A 20,129-nucleotide genomic window follows, 5' to 3' on the forward strand; every position below is an offset into this window, starting at 1 on the left:
TTTTTTTATAAATTAACAGCAACCAGAGAATAAGGCAACGTCCTGGGAAGGAAAGAGCAAAGCTGCTGAACTCCAAAGGGTGCCGTTTCAGCCTCAGGGTTACGCTACATCAAAGGTGGGGAACCTGAGGTTCTCCAGACGTTGCAGGACTAAAACTCCTACCAGTCTCTCATAATTTGGTATATTGGTGGGGCTGATGGAAGTTGAGAGTCCAGCACAGGGAATCTACTGGTTCCCCAACACTGAAATACCTGTTCAGGTTCAGCACACTCTGCAGCTACACTTGGGCAGTATTTTTTTAAATGAGGATTCAGACATGCAGCAAAAGGTGCTTGGTATTTCTAAAGATGAAGTTAAAGCCTTAGAAGCGTCTCCCAACCTTGGTTCTCCAGTTGTCTCTGGACTACAACTCCCATCATCCCTAGCTAGGACTAGTGGTCAGGGATGATAGGAATTGTAGTCCAAAAACAACTCAAGAACCAAGTTTGGGAGACGCTTCTAAGGCTTTAACTTGTCTCAAGGACAAGAGGGCACATGGAGGATGAGAGGAAGTACCACTTATGCAAGTGGACATTGCCCAAGCTGGAATTCAGAAGCTAAATTCTTTTTTACGAATTAAATATACATGCAGGTGCCGCTATCAGAACACTAGTTATCCAAAATCTGCTAGCTGAACACCAAGAATCATACCCAAACCTTGCTACACAGACAGCTGATTCAGATATCCAAACAACCAGAGTTTGCCCACTTCCTTACTTATTTCTGTTTTGCTGGTCAGCGGCAGCCATTTCAGGGAGGGAGGCAGATTGTGAACATTCCTAATCTGTGATTTGTTCACAGGAAACAATGGAAATAATCAGCTCGTTATATGCAAACGTTTGCCTAACAAATAATTTCCTGGGAACGCATTGTGTTCAGAAAGTGGGACCGGCATGTATTCTTCAGATGCATCCTGTAAGGGGCATGTCCCATGATGAAGTAGCATCCTTGCATCTCTCACACAGGGGTGGCTAAACCTGTGGCTGTGCAGATTGTTGGGACGCCAAACTCCCACCAGCTCCCCATCTGCGCGGACAGCTATCAACATCTCCCGCTCTTAAGTTCTAGGAGAGATCTGCAACAAGAGCACTCATCTTCACAACTCTTCAAAAACACCAGCACACCAAGACGGTGAGAAAGGAACACTAACCTTCATCTTCCTCTTGCTTCCCTTTTAAAAAAATAAACTGAAATTTAATCAGCTTTAGCAAGTTTAGAAGCTGCTTTTCACACATAAGATGGCGTTACCATGTACAGTTAACTATGCAGTACAGAAAGTAGTACATGAATTTGTCATTGTTTACAGAGAACCTGATGTTATGCTAGGCATAAATATGGTTCTAGGGAGGAATACACAATTGCAAGTGCTACACAGCAAAGTGTAAAAGAGAAAAGGATTTTTTTAGGTTGAGTCCATAAACGGAAACACTTGTCTACCAATGCTGGCTTACGTTAGTGTAAGCAGAGTTAAGACAGATGATACCAAGACAGAAACAAAACTAAGGCTTGGCTTGAGATGGCCCCAAGATGCATTTAATTGGTGGGCAAGTTTCTCCAGAAACACAAGATCCCATTCCTTAGCAAAACTATTGCAGAAGGGATGCTTCAAGATGGGAAACCTTCAGTCTTGAGCAGGTACCTTAGTTCCCATTCCCCGTATTAAGAACTTAAGCCCAGGAGATTTACATTTTGAAGTTGCATCGCTGACACATGAAAATTGTATTCCCACTTCCCATCCAGTTTGAATATAAAATCAGGCACTGGGGGCACACTGGCAGCAATATACCCATTCTCTGTCCTGTTGCAAGCTAGATCTTCGTTAATAATTGCAGATTCATTGCAGCAATGACGTTTCTGTACAACCAGGGTTGTGTTTATTTAAAAGCATTTATAAACCGCTTCATATTTTAAAAATCTCTTAAGCGGCTGCTACAAATCTCTTAATACAGGCTGCTACAATTCTGCAGAAGTGTAAAACAGAAGTTGCAGCACACGGTACAGGGTTCAGATTTCAGCTTGCCAAGAAACTCATTTCTAGACCTCAGTTCCTAGCCCTTAAGGTTGAAAGTAGAGGAATTCAATGTAGAGCTAAGCGGATGGCTTGGCCTGCCCCCCTCCTGAACAGTGTCCCGGCGCCCTTAGCCAACATGCAGCGTGCCGGGGGGGGGGGGGGGGAGGACTCTGCTGTGCCAGGAGAAGTCCTTGTGCAGGATGAATCCCGTCATATTCTTGTGAGCATGGGGAGTGCCCTCAAAAGCTACTAAAATTTCCATTGATCAGGGGTGGGGCTTGGGTGCCCTGCACAGCTTCTTGCCATTGTCCCTTGATTAGGTTATGCAGAATTATTGTACAACAGTAAAGCATTACAGAGTCAAACAAAATAGGTTGTATCATTTAAATTCACATCACTGATGCAGAAGCCACCCTTTTCTCGGCTCAGAATCCGAGTTAAGCTTGTTGCTGTTTTGGTACTTAGGGCAGCTATTGGACACCAAGAAGGAAAAATGACAGCAACTATACAACACAGCTCTGTTCAACAAAAAATATGCAACCTGCACTATACTGTTCTATAGATTCTCAAAGGTAAGAACCATCTCCCCCGGCCAAGGACAAGCATTCTGGTGTTTCAATTCACATGCACGAATCACCCCACTAATGGGTGCAGCTGTCATCACCTTACCTTATCAGACCAAGGCAGCAGAGGTCTATAGGTTGTCCTGCTCCACCACTTGCTGAATGTAAAAAAAACCAAAAGCTAAACTTCACTGTCAAAGCTGCAGCGCCCAATGGGAGGCTCCATATGATCCAGAGAGATCAAAATCTCCACAACTGCTTAGTGTTATTCAGGTTGGGGGTTTAGTGCTAAGATGAAGATACACCACTTACATTAAAAATCTAATTGAATGCAGGGGAGGGGGGTAGTTAAGGTAACTTGAGTTTTATTTAGCATCCAATTTCTGGGACGTTAAAGAACTATAATTTGTCCTGGACAACAGAAGAAAAATAGGCTGTGCTTACAGATTGTTTTCTGCCATATTCTTTCTTCAGGACCACTGTTTTATTTTTTTGCCCACTCTATTACACGGGATGTACATATCAGGTGTTGTTAAAAGCTCAGTGCCTGTACAATACATTCTACAACTGAGCACCACTTTCCTTAACTGAACAGGCAAAGAGAAAGTACACGGAACATCAGCATCTGGCAGTATTTTTCCCAAAAAAAGTGACTAAAATGGGTTTAAGTTGATTAACACTATTAAATCACATCTAATATTTGTTACTACATGATTTCATTACAGCTATACGATACAATTATACAAAATGTGTTAACATCAAAGAATACAACCAAAAAAATTAAGATAGCAAACAAAACCTATATAACTTTTTTTTCTCTTTACAGGAAAATACTTTTGAAGTATGCATGTAACTGCCCATTCTTTTAAAGAAAATCTACTGCAAGCAAAGTTATCAACCTCCAGAAAAAAATCACACATAGCATTACTAAGCATATCCCCAAAAAGTGTACAATATGCACACTTGGAAAATACAAAATTAAAAAATTGTAAGCAACAGGTGAGCTTCATATTTATAACAATGTGAAAAGTCCAATTTTAGCACTGTTGTAGAAAGAACTGTCTTTGATGCAAGTCCATGAACTGTCTTGCCTCCTCCAGGTGGGGCCACGCTTTACAAAAACACCGTACTCTCGAAACCCAAATTATAGAGCAAAATCGAGCATTGCAGCAATGCACCCTTAAAGTTTATTTTGCCACTTTATCAAAAACAAGTCCTTTAGGCATGTAGGGTTCTTTTTTTGTTTGTTTTTTTAAATTCTTTCCTAGAAACAATATACAAAGGGGAGGCTTATTCATTTTCAACCATTCTCCTGTAAAGTAAGATGCTTTGAGTCCAAGAGCTTTCTTCTTGCAGAGTTTCACTGGTTGTTTTTGGCCTTAGCATGTGTTAAGATGTGAGATTTCAGGTTAGTTGACTGAGCGAACTTCTTATTACAGCCATCAAAAGGGCACACATAGGGCCTGTCTCCAGTATGAATTCGCACATGTGTGCGCAAATTGAAGTCCAGTGAAAAGCGTTTGCCACAACCTTCAAACGTGCACTGTTGAATGAAAACACAGGGCATTAGGAGCATGTCTCAGTAAGACTAATATTTTTGCCTCAAATACTGTGAACATGAAACTATTATTAGTTTGCTCATGGCACGCTGGCACTTTCTAGTCACCATTTCTATACAGTCTCTCATGGTAGTCACAAGGCAGAGGGCAATCATTTTAAAAATGCAATACAAACATACAATATTCAGAATGAAGCTGAAACTCAAACCCATGGACTTCCATACACAGGATCATATTTGTTGCTGGTTGACTGACTGAATACAAAGAGTGATCACTAATAGTTTCCTGTCACCCTGGAAAAACGTAACAAGTGGGACACCACAGGGTTATGTCCTGGGCCCGACATAACCGACCTCTTTATAAATGACTTGGGTGAAGGAATTGAGGGGATGCTCATCAAATCTGCAGATGCCACCAAACTGGGAGGGGTAGCCAATGCCACTGAAGACAGAATAGTGATTCAATCAGACCTTTAACAGATTGGAAAACTGAGCCCAAACTAACAGTGAATTTCAATAGGGACATAGGTAAGGTTTTACACTTAGGCAGGAAGAACCAACTGTACAGATATAGGATGGTGGACACCTGGCTTGCCTGGAGTACCTGTGAAAAAGATCTAGGACTATTAGTAGACAAGCCTAACATGAGTCAACTGTGTGATGCAGCAGCAAAAAAAGCTAATGCTATTCTAGGCTGCATCAACCAAAGTGTAGTCTCCAGATCAATAGTACTGCTCTATTCTGCCTTGGCTAGTCCACACCTGGAGTACTGTGTCAAATTCTGAGCAACACTATTTAAGAAGGATGTTGACAAGCTGGAACATGTGCAGAGGAGGGCAACTAAGATGATCAAGGGTCTGGAAGCCAAGCCTTATGAGGAATGGTTGAAGGAGCTAGGACTAGATGACCCTCAGGATCCCTTCCAACTCTACAATGCATACAATCATACAAAGTACAGTATGATTCTATACCTTGTGACATGAATTTACTAGCAGTAAGATATCTCAAGAAAAAGCTTTACATTTCTAAAGCAGTTAAGTAGTAGTCCAGGTAACATTACATAAGCCTATAAGCAGTTCTTGGTATCCTTCAAGCACCACCTTTACTCTTTAATCCACATTTCCCCAGGAAAATACATTATAAATGTACACCAATTAACCGCAACGTTACACTAAAAAAATTACTGCAAATGGCAGGCTTCCCAGCCAAGAACTTAGGAATCCCATGGACATGAAGAATTCACCCATTCCTTCCTATAAATGCTATGGTGCAATGCCTGTGTTATCTGAACAGTTCAGCAGGCATAACAAGCAAAGTACGTCTCTGGAGGATAAAGACAATGATCACTTTATCCACTGAAATCAAAGTTGGCATTCACTATCTTGTTTCTATGCACTTGTTTCTATGCACGGCTTCATTCATAGCCTTCTTGCACGATTTTTGCCAACGAAAGGCTGAGGAACATTTGATGAAGAGGCATGTCTTCAACAACATGGCAAAAGTCAATTCTTGATTGCTTTATATAAAGCACAGTGAATAACAGCCATGGCAAACTACTACTACTGAGAGGTAAAACAACAGTTCTAAGAGCGCCAGCTTTCACAACAGGAACAGAATTTCTCCACTGTCTAGATTTCTGTTTATTGCTCCTATTAAAAAAGTTTGCATACAAGCACATTCTAAAAACCTCAAGGAGAAAAAACACACATACAATTTGTTTATGATGTTGTCCAGTTTGTACATCTTGAGCTGGCAAACTAGACAGTATGACTTATCAGTGAAAGACATCCCACACCTATATAACCTCTGAGGCCTGGCCTGTAGTGGGAAAATGCAGCATGTCGGGAAAGGGAGAAACAGTTCTCAATATATTGCACTCCATCTACATCAACAGCTTGCAAGTGCTCCAATAATTAAGTCTCTGACAATGATGAAGTGTGCAGCCAGCAAATGAAATGCTTTTGGGGTTGGGGTGTCTGTGTGTGTGTGTGTGTGTGTGTGAGAGAGAGAGAGAGAGAGAGAGAGAGAGAGAGAGAGAGAGAGAGAGAATGTAATTACATTTTGCTAGGTATATTTTGCCTAGCAGCTATTAAAGTCTGCTGCTTGTTATAAGACCTGATCTCAAACCTCCTGGTAACTATGGAAAGATAGCATCATGAATGACCCAACAAGACAGGATAGGAAAAGATTTAGTGTGAAATGCCTGTTAGGCAGTTGCTTGAATTATTCTCTGTCCACACATTTAGATTATTTCCAGCCCTTTGACTGGTGTTACCTAATTTTATCTGAGAACAGGTACCTTCGGGTTTTTTGAGCCTCAGAATGATCTCTACATGCAGCATAAATGTCTACCAAAAGTATTTTGGAAAAAAAAAGTTACCTGAAAGGGCTTCTCTCCAGTATGAACTAGCTGGTGCCGCTTTAGTTTTGAGCTCTCCACAAAGGCCTTGCCGCATTCCGCACAGACGTGTACTCGAGGCCCGTGAGTGTGCAGATGCTTCCGCATGGCAGAGTTGTCCCTGAACATCTTTGTGCAGCCCTTCGAGAGAATACAAAGAAGGCCCATCAGTGGACTGTATTACAGCTAGAATTTCCAGGTGCTCTACTAAAACACATTCAGCCTCTTCACATTTTTTACCAAGTCATTTTCAGTTTTTTTTATTTTTTAAATACATGAGCTGCTTTCCCTTTTTCTTAGTTGCCATGGCCCTTCTACTTCCCATCAGCAGAAACAATACTTTAATACAATACAAAATGTATGCAACTTTCCTCATACTTTAATTTTTAAAAGGAACAGAGAAGCAGTCTTTATAAGCATGAACTCTGAAGTTAAAAAGCATTTTGTTGACTATCAGGCTATCAGCAATCATAATATTTTACTCACTTTATGAGGACAGGCTATCGTTCTTGGAGCATCATCTTCTTTGATTTTTCTTGGCTTCATTCTTGCAAAGAAAAGCACAACAGCATTGATCAGTGAAAATGAAATATATTCTTATTTGCTTTGTATTAACAAATTACTCTTCTGACATAAACCAACTGTATCGTATTGCAATTGTGATGGCAAAGTCTCAAACTTGACTGGCTGAGCTGGTGTGACGGCATGAAATATTCCACTGTCAAGGAAACTAAACAGTTTATAGTTCAACTTCTGTGAGGGAGGGGAAGCTGTTATTTTGGCTGGGAATAAAACCTCTAAGGAACAGGGTTAGGAAGTGAGAAGAGACTGGTCCTATCTCTGCACATTTAAGGATATGGAGCCCAGAGGGGGAAGGCTGGAGGCAAGATGGAATAGAGAATGGACTTTGAAACAGGAATCTGGAAACTTTAGGAATATGGCAGGCAAGCCAGACAATTTATTCCAGAATGACCTAATCAGAGAGAGAACTCTGAAGAAATTTCACAGCAATTACGAAAGTCTCTATGAAAAACCACGGAGTAATGGAAGCTGGTCAAGGGTGACTAAAGAAAATGCCTGTAAGATCAAGATCCTGAGGGGGTAACCCACCAGCGTGACCTGCTCTCACTGTGGCATGAACTGGGAGGCTTTAAGCTACACAATAAAGGGTATCCTCACACTCACAATTCCTATCTCAGTGACTGAACTCTTATGCCAGAAAGACCATTTCTCAGTATCTGATAATTATGAATGAGAATAATGGATTAATGTTTTTACTAGAAAAACAATTCTCTTACCACTTACCTTGCAAATTCAGCCAGCTGTTTAGGGTCGGAAAGATCGATGCCAGGTATTCCTCCAGGTGGTAGCTTCTTTCCTGTCATGTATTCAGAGTAGTCTGGAGGGGAGTTCTCACCAATGATCTGCTCTTCCACCACAGTCTCATGGTCAATGTCTTTTTTGTCATCTGAAATGATTAGAGCAAACTGAATTTTGATTTAACATCCTCGAAGGACACCACCGTTGGCTAGGCTTGTACCTTAGCACAACCTCCCCCACCCTTAGCGCTAGCAAACATCCCTCAAGCTATTTCCATATGCAGGGTCAAAAAGATAATAAAATGCATTAGCAAATGGTCATTTGCTTACAAATCTGTACTTTACGGAACCCTCTGCCCTCCGCCCCAGTACTAAGCACTAGCTTTATAGAACATGCAATTATTTCCTATTTCAAATGAATACAATGCTAAATTCAATGTATGATGAGTTGTAACTATAAATATATACACTGGCAACTCTGCCAACTTCAGCTTAATTTAGCAACAGCATGATCAATAAGGTGGCAATTAACTTCCATTTTCTTTTAATAAGAATTCCCTCTTAAATGAAGAGGAATTCGGAATTTTTAATTCTAAAGAACTAAATTCTTCAACTGCCAATTCCTTGCTAGAAAAATAATCCACAACCCAACAAAGATATGAACAGCAGGCAGGGCACATATGCTAACTGAACATTTTGGGTAATCAAAATCTGTTGCCATAGCTTGTTATAAGGTGTTCGACAGTTTCTATATTTCATTATCAATTCATTTTCTTCCTTTTTTAAACTACCAAAAGCACAGCACAAACAAAGCAATCCTAAGGGCAAAGGGAGAGAGAGAGACTGTGGTGGAGGAAGCCCCTTTGTCCTACAGGCAGGACAGAAAGGGGCAAGTGATTTCCCCCCCCCCCCCATTTTGCCTTTAATGGCTGCTTGTCCTTTTAAAACCCTTTCCTTCCCACTGCTTCCAGTGAGAGGGTGTGATGGGGGATTGGGAGGATCCTAAAGATCCACAGTAGCCACCCCCAACCCAGAATGCCTCCTTTTCGTCCTCTCTGCTGTCCTACTTCCTTGACAGCTCCATTTGCCAAAGAGCAGCTGAGAACCAACAAGAAGTTCCAAGCATCTCCAAGGATCCCAGAATTGCTGTGCAGGTTTGGAAATGAATGAGAACTGAATGAGCCAGGAGGATTGATCATGGAGATTGCACGGCAGGTACAGTGCTTCCTGCAGCAGTGAACATGGTCTTGTGATCCCTGCCTGCTATTGTGAGTCTTTGAAATAACACGGTCTGTCCAAACAAGTACATATTTGTGCCTGCTCTTGAATGCTGGGCAGATCATCTGTATCTCGAAACTAATTTGTGATGTGGCTGCTGTAGACACCCACTTCTTCAGGGGAAGCATCAGAATCTGGCAAAAAGCCTTCACATCTTGTCAATGTGTGCATCAGGCTTTCGGTCCTGATGTCTGCTGACATGAGCGAAGGCTTGCAAAGGTATCTGGGGAGAAGGAAAGCCTGCTAGTTAAAGCTGCCCAGCAACGCCTCTGTCCCTTCTGCTATTGCAGCTATCAAAGACCAGACAAGGGCGCTAGATAAGCACTGCAAACTTTTCAAATGGTGCAGCGGGTGGTAGATCCTATTCCACCTTTTGAACCCTTCCCTCAGAAGGTGGCATGGCAGCTCCTGTACTATGCACTAGCTAACCCACTTCTGTAGCCCCAGGTGGACAGATCCACTATCCAGAATCAGAGGGTGGGGTAGCCTAAAGATCCGCTGGCTTACACCCATTTTGATCTGCCCTTCCTGCCTATGAGGGTTAGCACCAACCTAGCAGAGCCACCCTGACAGGTTTGTCGGGCCATCTGGGTGCTCCCCTCCATCACTACCAATAGCAATTGCTCTCCTAGAGGAGCAACCTCTTCCTCTCCTAGGGCTCTCAGAAACTGTGCACGGAATGGATATGGTGTTGAATGCCTCCTCCTTTAAACTTAAAACACATATTCAGCCAAAAGCCCACCTCATGACCCACCCTGGCTAGGTAGAGGGGTGGGTGGTGGGGAATGCAATGAAAAGACCCAGGCACCAAGATGGGAAGGACCAGAAACTACATAGGAACTCTCTCCACTCAGAGGATATAGGACGCTAATTACAATAACCTTGCAAGTGGGAGGGCAGATCTATGCAAGAATTACTGCCTCCACTGAAGAAGAAATTGGCTAGTTTAAACTCCCTGTAAGAAAGAATAGTGAATAGCTCTACCCCTAACACTATCCAAAAATAATATTTGCATGTAAGAAATGAACAAGCCATATGCTAATTTGTCAAATGTCTGCTGCAAAGGGGGAAATTCATGAATTGATCCCATTATTTTAGTTTCTACATAAGCTAACAAGGAGAGGTATCAAGAATAGCTCACCCTTGAAAATTCTTCCTAGTGAAACACCAAACTAAGGCCCGGGGGCCAGATACAGCCCAATCGCCTTCTCAATCCGGCCCACGGACGGTCCATGAATCAGCCTGTTTTTACATGAGTAGAATGTGTGCTTTTATTTAAAATGCATCTCTGGGTTATTTGTGGGGCATAGGAATTTGTTCATTTCACACCCCCCCCCAAAAGAAAATATAGTCCAGCCCACCACATGGTCTGAAGGTCGGTGGACTGGCCCACAGCTGAAAAAGGTTGCTGATCCCTGACCTATACAGTTCTTTCGTTCTTTGTGAATGCCACCACTAGCTCTAAATATAATTTTCAAGTAGTAGTTCAATGAAGGATTTTCAGGAATTCCATCCTCCTGAATAGTGTCAAAATCTCAAGAATTCCTATATAACTTTTTTTTTTTTTACACTTCTGGCATTCAAATGTGATCAATGCTCTAGAAAGGTGGATCTGAGTTTATGAATAGAGATGGTATGTCTGGTTAAAGTATAAGGATTTAAGTAACATGACAGACAACTAGAAGGAGCCATGGGAGAAAGAAGCAAAGGTAACCAGCAGCAAGTAAGATTGCAATGCACAGTAAAGAAGACGATGAAATGAGATTGGATATAATGCTGGTCTGCATGCATGTCAGTGCTTCTGAACTTTCACCATAAATCTTATTTGCTCATGTCCCCAATTATGTGCTTAGGATGAATCATTGCTGTTAACTGGGAAAATCATTTTACATTCTGATTTTTTTAAAAAAAGAAATATATATATATAAAGTGTTTTCAAGTATCCTGAACTATTGGACTTGGATGAGTTGAATACTCTCTGGTAAAGGAACCCTCAATAATCCTCAATGGATCTGAGGGTGGATGATTATACCTTCAAAGAATGGAGATTAAAGAGCTGCTGTTGCTTTGTTCTTAGGTTTCACAGTGTATGGTTCTAGGACCCTAACTTGACAGATCATCTAACCTAGCAGAAGCAAGCTGTGTGCACAGTTTGAGCAATAATATGTGTATATTATCATGCAGAACAGATTACTGACACTAACATGGGGAATGCAAGAATTTACGAAGAACACTATTGGATCAGACCAAACACCCATCCAGTCCAGCATTCTGTTCACATAGTGACCACTTCCCAATTTGGGAAACCAAATGAATTATAGCCTCTGTTCTGGTGAACATCTGGCTCATTTATCTTCTGTACATAACAACACCCCAAACTGGCTTGAGCAACCCAAAGATAACAGAGCAGAAAAAATCCAATAGAACTGATGGATGCAGTCAAGTTTCAGAAGCATAGTCAAGGGCATCAGTGGAAGATTTGCGGCTTAAACGTAACATGATAGGATGCCAGTGGCCACAGGTGTTGTGGCTAAAGACATTGTATTATGCAGATACATGCTGAATATCTAATAACTAGGATCTAAACTTACATTTCTACTTCTGGGCATTATGACCTAGATCTTACTGCAGTGAATTCTTATTAATGAGATACGCCTGTATCGCTTCAGTTTGCTGAAAACTATACAATGGGGTGGGAGAGAGAAACTAGGCTAAAATGCTTCTCAATGATATCTAGATTTATATGTGGAAGTAATGCCTAGTTCAGAAGAGCATTGAAAGTGGCATAGATGTACTACGCTTGTGAAAAAGGAATGGCACATAGGACTGGGGGAACCTGTGGTCCCCGTAAGTTGTTGGACTCTAGCTCCCATCAGTCCCGAGAATATGGTCAATAGTCAGGGATGATGGGAGATGGAGTCCAACAGAGTATACGGGGCCACAACCTACCCACCCCTAGTTTAGAAGATGCTATCTGACAAGGGTCACTGCAATAGCCATGCAATAGTTTCCCGCTTACTAACTGAGAGGGATTTCTTAATGGTTTGAGAAATAGCATTGTGCTATAATGGGACCCTGGAATGTAACTAATTACCCAGAAGGACAACAGAAGGACTTCCCTTAATTTGAAAGCTGCAAGTTATTAAACTGCTTAAGAAGCAACTCTACTCAACCCGAAACTTCAAAATTAAAAGTCACTTGAGAGCAAGTACATGGTACTGTATTTGGTGTATTAACACAATTTTTTTAGTAATTCAGGATATTATGCTAGAAACTCTAAGGCTTTCCACGTGCATGAAAAGGGGGGAAGAGAATGCCTAAGAACTGTTTTTGACCTCCACTGTCACAAGTTCAGATAAATGCAATTATGGAGCAAGTTCAACTGGTTACCAAAACTTGGTTTCCATATCATAAAAGACAGGATATGTAAAAAGATGCATTCAAGATTTCAGAAGACGGTACCTGAGAAGTTTATGAAGTTTAACCAGTTCAACTATTTGAGCATCTAAAAGGGAGTGCCATTTAATGTATAGTACTGTAACTGAACACATCCTCCTCAAATCCTACCCTATTCAATAACATTCAAATTCAGAACTGGTAGAAGTGTTAAACTTTCCTACAAGAATTATTTCTGCAGGAGGGCATTAAATTTCCCTTAAACAAGGCTAAAGGAATATTCTGGGTAGCCAGCCCCAAAACTGAGGGATGCATAGCACTCCTGTTCAGAACTTGGGAGAATCCAAAAGAGGATAATAGCACAAAGACGATATAATACTAGGTAAAGAGGTGGCTGAAAAATTCTTCTAACTTTGTACAAACTGTTAAAAGTTTGATCTGAGCCTTTTTGTGTTTAATCATCATACTATATTATTTCAGATATATCCCACTGTTAAGAGTGTATGGCATATATGGAGAATTCAATTATGCTACTTCTGTTAAGCACACCTTGAACTAGTGGTCTGTAAAGTGCCTAAAAGGAGCAAGCACAATATTGTGATCAAACAGGGCAGGTACTCAATTAAATTATATAAGCAGGCTGATGGACTTCAAGAGCTATCAAGGCTTCAGAGCACCACAGAAAATAATGGGTGTATATACATATTACATTTCAGCAGAAAAGGCTATTGCATTATTTATACAAGGTCAAAACAAGCCTGGATTAATGCACTGATTTTGATTCAGAAACAGAGAGAAATGAGCCCATAACTAACAGAGTTCATTTAGGCCATCAACATCAGTTGCTTCAGACACCTTACTAGATGCCTGAAAATCCACAGCTCAATGCAGCTAATTGATCTTTGACTTTCGGCACCTCTGGCAATAGCTTCTGCATCATGTAATATTTGATAAAGCTGCTTAACATAAGCACAAAGCATATAGGACTACAATCTGCACTAGAAAGTAAGCCCCATTTATATCAGTAGTACTTGCTTCTAAGAAAGCATGGATATGTCACTGCAGAAATTATCCATTTAACATATCAGATTCCGTAAACCACTTATGAAACTCAATTACTTGAAAAATTATCAGCATGGTCAATAAAGTGATATTGCTATGAAAATATCATTTTAGATTGTCACAGAATGCCACTGGCTCAGTTTCTCTGAAGTACCAGAGGACAAGATAACCAATAGTGAAAGGGACTGGAAATTTTAAAAACACTGAATAAAATCTGTTCTGGGAAAGTTTTTAGACAGCACACAGGATTGAGCTATGATGTTCCACATAATCTAATGTGAGTTGCTTCCTAAGAATTGCAAGCCTTAGTTCTAAATTAAGTGATTGTGTTTAGTAGTTCAAAGTCTGTTTTGGGAGCCTAATCCGGCCCCTGTGGCAGTTTTTTTCCTGGGATAAAATCCTTAAAAACCCTCAACAACTTCAATCCTAAGAAAACTCAACAAACATAGCCCTTCATAAAATCTGGCCCTCTTTGAAAGAAGTTTTGACACCACTGATTTACAGAGAGCACACCAAACACATCTGTCACTGGTCTCTAAGCAATGTAATGATATATTTACTCAATGAAAAAATATCATGTACAAAATTAGTACAGCACAAATGTTATGTAAACTGTATAGTCATAGATTCTGGATTGTGCTCCTGGCTGGCAGTGTTTATTTTATTAATGATTAAAACAATTACTCTGTCCTGGGGATTATGTTGTCCTGCTATTATTAATAATATACAAAGTTGCCCTTTTAACACCAGGACTTTCTAAAACTATGTATTATCAATGCAGCAATAAGGTAGAAACTCAAGCTAATTCAGCAAATATTTATGTTTCTTTCACTTAACACACTGAAATGTGCATGAACTGTGTTCTAATCAGCCAAGCAGGCATATATTGTGAAACACTAGGAGCCAAATTCATACCCATTTTTATGTTTCTATGCTATACTTCAAGGGATTACTTGCGTATAACCTGGCATAGCTCACTCATTAGAGCATGAGACTCTTGTGTGAAACATTCCTGCAATGCAGGAGGTTGGTCTAGATGACCCTCACAGTCCCTTCCAACTCTGCAATTCTATGGATTAGGACACTTAAAAATAAAGGATTAATGGTAGTAGGTTCTCCATTCATTAACACTATTTAACTTGAAAAAAGCATTTGAGAACTCTAAAACCCTGAAGTTTCCTCCAGCTGCTACCCTTTACTATTAACCCATATATACAGGCAGGAACCGCAAGCACTGCTTACTGCGGAGCTTAATTCCCTTAAAACAACATATCCTGGATCTGGAGGCAGGCAGTTTCAATTTCACACACCTGCTGTGTAATGAGAAGAGGTGGCATCACCTCTTAAGTCAAAAGTCACTCTCTCTGCTGGTCTTCTGCCAGAGATCCAGCTTCCAGGGTCAGAGAGGATCCACCTCCTTCCTTCAGAGCAGATGTCAGTGATCCAGGCGCCTAATTTTAGGCCTCCCTCAGACCCCTCAAGTTATTAAAAACCCCGCTAGATGTCAGCTAAAGAGACTTTTAAGCACCGTGAAAACAGGCTCAGTTTGGGAAACGTGTTTCGTGTAAAAGTGGCTCGGTTCTGGTGTTGGAAGGAGGCGGCAACTAGGGCGCTTCCCCGACTTACTGGCAGTAAAACTGCAAGCCGCGCTTCCTGAACAGACCTCTTGTCGGAATTTATTCGGGAGTTTTTATGGGGAGGAGAGGGGGACTTAGCCAAAATCCCGGGAGGAAGGAGATAAATGAGGAGGAACCAGTCAGACAAGCGCTACGAAGTCGAGGCGGCTGGTTGGGGAAAGGAAACGGACATGAGGCGGGGCGCGAGAAGGGAAGGAAACGGCTTATCCGTTTTCTTGTGGGGGAAGGAAAGAAGGTGGAAAAGCCCAGCGAGGAGGCTGAGGGGGAAAGGGAACGTTTAAAGGTCGCCCCGAGTCTGTCACGGGGTAGAGAATGAAAGGAAGGAGGCTACACGGGGGGGGGGGGGACGGAAACGAGGCAGCTCGAGGAGAGGGAGGCAGGCTGGAAGAGGGGAGGGAAGGGGCCGGCGAGCTCGGCCCGCGCCGCCGCGTGCCTGCACCGCCTCCCTCCTCCTCCCTCCCTCCCCCTACTGCAGAAACTACGCCATTGCGGCCTAGTCCAGGAGTCACTCAGAGAACGAGAGGAGATGGGGGGGAGGGGAAGGAAAGAGAGCGCGCGCGCGCGGACAGGCAGGCAGGCGCGCCACCTCGCCTCCCCTCCTCTCTCTCTCTCTTCCTCTCGGCCGCCATCTTGGCGGGGCCGCCGCCATCTTTCTTTCCCTTTTCCCCCCCGCCGGAGGGAGCCGGGCAATCAGGCAGAGGCAAGCGCAGACCCCGCCATCTTTTCGGGGGAAGCCGCCATACTTGCCCTGGCGAGATGAACATGGCGGCGCCCATCACACACATCCAAACATGGCCTCCCTTCAAAACAAAACGGGGGGAAAGTGCCCGCCGGCCCCGGAGAAGGGCTCCCCGGACCCTGGGGGCCTCCCCGCGCAAGGTGCCAAGCCCCGCACGGCCGCTCCACTTACCCGAGGCCCACATGGTGACCGAGAACTCCCCCTCCAGGGTCTTGATCTGCACCTGCTTCTGCTCCCATTTCCTGCCGCCGCCGCCCCCTTCGGCCGCGCCGCCACCACCGCCTCCTCCCCCGGCCAGGTAACTCTTCTTGCTGCTCTTCTTCCCGCTGCCGCCGCCGCCTTTCTTCACCCGGCCGCCGCCCGAAGAGGAGCCTCCCCCTCCCGAGCCGCCCTTGCTCCCCGCGGCCGCGACGGTGACCAGAGTCTGCTCGATGTACTCGTCCTCTCCGGCCGGGGCCGGCACGGGGATGAGGATCTGGTCCTCGAAGCCGTCGTCTGCCCGCAAGCCGTCCGAGTCGTCTCCGCCGACCACCTCCTCGCGGGTCTGCACCAGGATCACCTCCTGGTGGTGCGGGTGGTGGTGCAGGTGGAGCTGGCCGCCCCCGGCGCCCACGCCGCCTCCGCTGGGGTCGCCGTCGGTGACGAGCGGCTGCAGGGCGATCATGGGCGGGTGGTGGTGATGGTGGTGGTGGTGGTGCCGGCGGTGGGGCGGGTGGTGAGGGCCGCAGTCCTCGCAGCACTCGTCGTCGTCGTCGTCCTCCTCCTCCTCCTCGCCGCCCACCACGGTGGTCTCGATGGTCTCCACCGGGATGGTCTCCACCTCGATCTCGTGCAGCTCCACGATCTCGGCCGGCATCTCCGAGCCGTCCGTGGCGATGTACAAGGTGTCTCCCGAGGCCATGGCGGCGGGCGCAGCGGCGGCGGCCCCGAGCCTAGCGACGGGCCTCGGCTCCGCTCGTCCGCCCGACGCCGGCGGGGCTCAGGCTCCTCTCGCTCGCCTTCCTTCTCCCTCTCCTCCTCCTCCGCGGCCGCCTCCTCCCCCTTCCACACAAACACCAGCTCCTCGCTGGGAGGGAGGGAGGAGGGTGGGAAGCAAGCAGGCAGCAGCCTCCGCCGCCGCCGCCAAATCCCGCCCGCGCCGCCTCGCGAGACTTCCGCCGCTGCGAGAGACAGGCGCCCCGAGCCTCCCTCGCCCGCCATCCAGGCCCGGGGGAGGCCGCGGCTGCCGACGGGACACGCCCCCCGTTCGCGGCCGGGGGGCCAATCGCCGGGCGAAGCTCGACCTCAGGGCTCCGCCCACCACCCAAACCACGCCTCACTCACCAACGGCCAAACAGGCCGGTTGGTCTTCCGCCGCCCCTCGCTTCCCCCCTTCTCGGCGCACAGCCTATCGCGAAGGAGCTCGGCCGCGGGGCCACGCCCACCCACCCGCTCCTCCTCCTCCATCATCTCCCTCTTGGGTTCCAGTCAGCTTGCCGTTGGCTTCTGACGAAGCTTCTCTCGGGTGGGTCGGCCGTTGCTTTCTGCGGCCCCTCCCACTTCTCTGGAGAGAGCTGCTCGAGACTGTCATTGGCTGGTTCCGGTTTGCTGGGCCGGTTGGCGCGGCGGCGGCAACTTCGGCGCCTCTGGCTTTTCTGAGGGGTCGGGGTCGGTTCCCTCAGAGCGTCCGTGGCGGGTGGGAACGTGTCGCCATCCCGGGGGCAGTTTTGAAAAGAGGAACGGGAGGGTGGGGAGACTGCCTCCTGCCCTCTCCATCTGGCGGAAGATTTCCCCCACCTTGGAGGCAAGGGGAGCAAAATGCCGCCTCGCCGTGGCTTCCCTCTCGCCGCTTCGCTTTGCTAATCCGAATCGCGTTTTCACCGAATCCTGCCGCCGCCTCCCTTAAGGGCCCTCCGAAAAGGACCAGAAGATGCGGAGCTCTTCCTCACCCGGAGACGCGGAGGCTTCGTCGCCTCTCCAAACCGCCAGCAGCTGAAACGACACCGCTCCTCTCTCCGGGAGACTCCAGATTTGGCTGGCCGCGATCGCTCCGTTTTGGGAAGCGAACTGGTTGCCGTGCTTGCAATTGGATGCTCGACGCATCGTCTGAAGAGACGTCGCTGCCTTTATTTTCCCTTTGGAAACTGAGCTGCCGCTGCCCCGCCGGCATTTCTGGAGAGGTGCCTCTTGTCTAACATGATTTTACAGCTCAGGGCAACGTGCCTCGCGATCCTATGCAAACGGCGGACGCCTGGGACAAGGTGAAGGACGAATGCATATAATATTCGGAGGCTGGTTTCGGTGGTGCTTGTAAAAGTGCTCCAGTAAATTGTGCTTAAAGAGTGTAACCTCTTCTTCCCATTGCTTTTCTTTTCTGCGTCTTGGCTTTTTGGGATTCAGCAACTGAGGAAATGGACTGCGTAGTTTTCATTGATTTGTAAACTGCTCTAGGAAGCTTTTCTGGTTGAAGGGTAAGTTGTAAATGCTTTGAATAAATAAACTTTGCACTCAATACTGGGTGCAGAAATGGTTGCTTTCCCTCCTCCACTTGTGTTTATTTGGATTACAATATTAATGGTTATGTTAGCATGAATTCAATTAATGTGTGCTGTTGTGTAAAATGTAATAAGGGGGCTTGTGAAGAAGGCACAGCAGAGACTGTACTTTTTGAGAATTCTAAGGAAAAACCATCTTCCGCAGAAACTGTTGCTTGCCTTCTATCACTGTGCCATTGAGAGCGTGCTCACTTATGGCTTATGTGTGTGGTACGGAAGCTGTACTACCCAGGACAGGATGGGGTTGTGCAGAGTTGTTAAGGCAGCAGAGAGCATTGTTGGCTGCCCACTCTCCACCTTAGAGCAGATTTATGCCACAAGGTGCCATAGGAAGGCACTGGACATAGTAAAAGATCCATCGCATCCTGGTCACTGTCTCTTCGAGCTCCTGCCGTCGGGACGGAGATTCAGGACGATAAAAACAAGAACGAGCCGTCCTAAGAACAGCTTCTTCTCCAGAGCGATCTCGGCCCTGAATGGGAAGCCTGGACTTTGAAAGTCATCTAATCTTCCTTGCTGTATTATACTGTATTGTTTTAACTAGTGTTTCTATTGTTGTTTTGATTTTGTGTGGAGTGCCCTACCTGGGTGGATGGAGCAGCCAAGTAATTTCGTGGTCCCCGAGAGGGGGCAATGACAATAAAGATATTATTATTATTATTATTATTATTATTATTATTATTATTATTATTATAGTTTATAATGTAATACCCTTCAGCTGCTGCTGGACTCGAGTCCCATCATCCCTGATCTTGCTGGCTGGCTCTGATGGGAGTTGGAAGTCCTGTATTTTGAGGTTATATATTCATACTTTAGAATATTTAACTATTTTTCCCCATGAGATTCAGAGTAATGTTTCCTAACATTTAAAACATTTCAGGGGTACTACTTAGTGTACCTTGTAGAAAATCTCAGTGAACATGGGGGACTTTCTTTTAAAATACTTTATTTTCCTGTTTAAAAATTGCACACACAACTCATGGAAACAAGCATACTTTTCAAATGTGTCTTTCAATCTTCCTTCCAAATTATAAATGAAATGTGTCAGGGTGAGGATGATTTAAATTAGGAAAATATTTTTGTGGCAGAAGGTGTGCTGTGAAGACTGAGTGTTGTGGACTGCTGTGCATTAACATCAGTTAACTTAGATATGGAGAAGTGAGATTTGTCCTGCCATCACAGCTTACTTTTAGCTTGTGCTAGCTAGAGAAATGAAGGTGAGCTTATAAATGCAGGAGCGTGCCAAGGTCAGACAACAAACTAAATGTATAGTTAATGATGGCTAATGGATTTCAATAAACAGCCTCTGGTCTGTTTGCAAAGGAAGTCCCACTGATACTAGGATAGTTCAGGGCAGGCTTAGCACTGAATGCTGAGTGACCAAATTGACTAAATGTCATTGGATTATTAGGGGAAATGTGCTATGCTTTAGTGATAGACAACATAAGTTGGACTATCCTTGTCCAAATGGGGGGGCACAGCTGGGCCACCATCTGAAACTGATGGAAGGCACTCTGCTGCACTGAGGCCATCTGAGCCTCAAGCAACAGCAAGGATCCAGAAGTACCCTGAAGTTGTGTACCCGCTCCTTGAGA

At 44.8% G+C, this 20,129-nt stretch overlaps 1 protein-coding gene across 2 annotated transcripts; it reads right to left on the minus strand.

Annotated features, from left to right (window-relative positions):
• Window positions 1–1,885: 1,885 nt before the first annotated feature.
• YY1 (YY1 transcription factor) lies at window positions 1,886–18,530 on the minus strand. 2 transcript variants are annotated; one of them, XM_083735134.1, is made up of 5 exons: window positions 16,172–18,530; window positions 7,875–8,025; window positions 7,056–7,116; window positions 6,552–6,710; window positions 1,886–4,156 (listed from the first exon to the last, which is right to left on the minus strand). In XM_083735134.1, the coding sequence occupies exons 1-5, from the start codon at window positions 16,899–16,901 to the stop codon at window positions 3,974–3,976; spliced, it is 1,284 nt and encodes a 427-aa protein (XP_083591260.1). In that variant the 5' UTR covers window positions 16,902–18,530; the 3' UTR covers window positions 1,886–3,973. The 2 variants fall into 2 exon arrangements, with proteins under 2 accessions (XP_083591260.1, XP_083591259.1); XM_083735133.1 differs by having other exon boundaries at window positions 7,875–8,037; window positions 16,172–17,242.
• Between the last annotated feature and the right edge of the window lie 1,599 nt (window positions 18,531–20,129).

Source organism: Podarcis gaigeae (assembly GCF_964106915.1).
Source record: "Podarcis gaigeae genome assembly, chromosome: 1".
NCBI lineage: Eukaryota > Metazoa > Chordata > Lepidosauria > Squamata > Lacertidae > Podarcis > Podarcis gaigeae.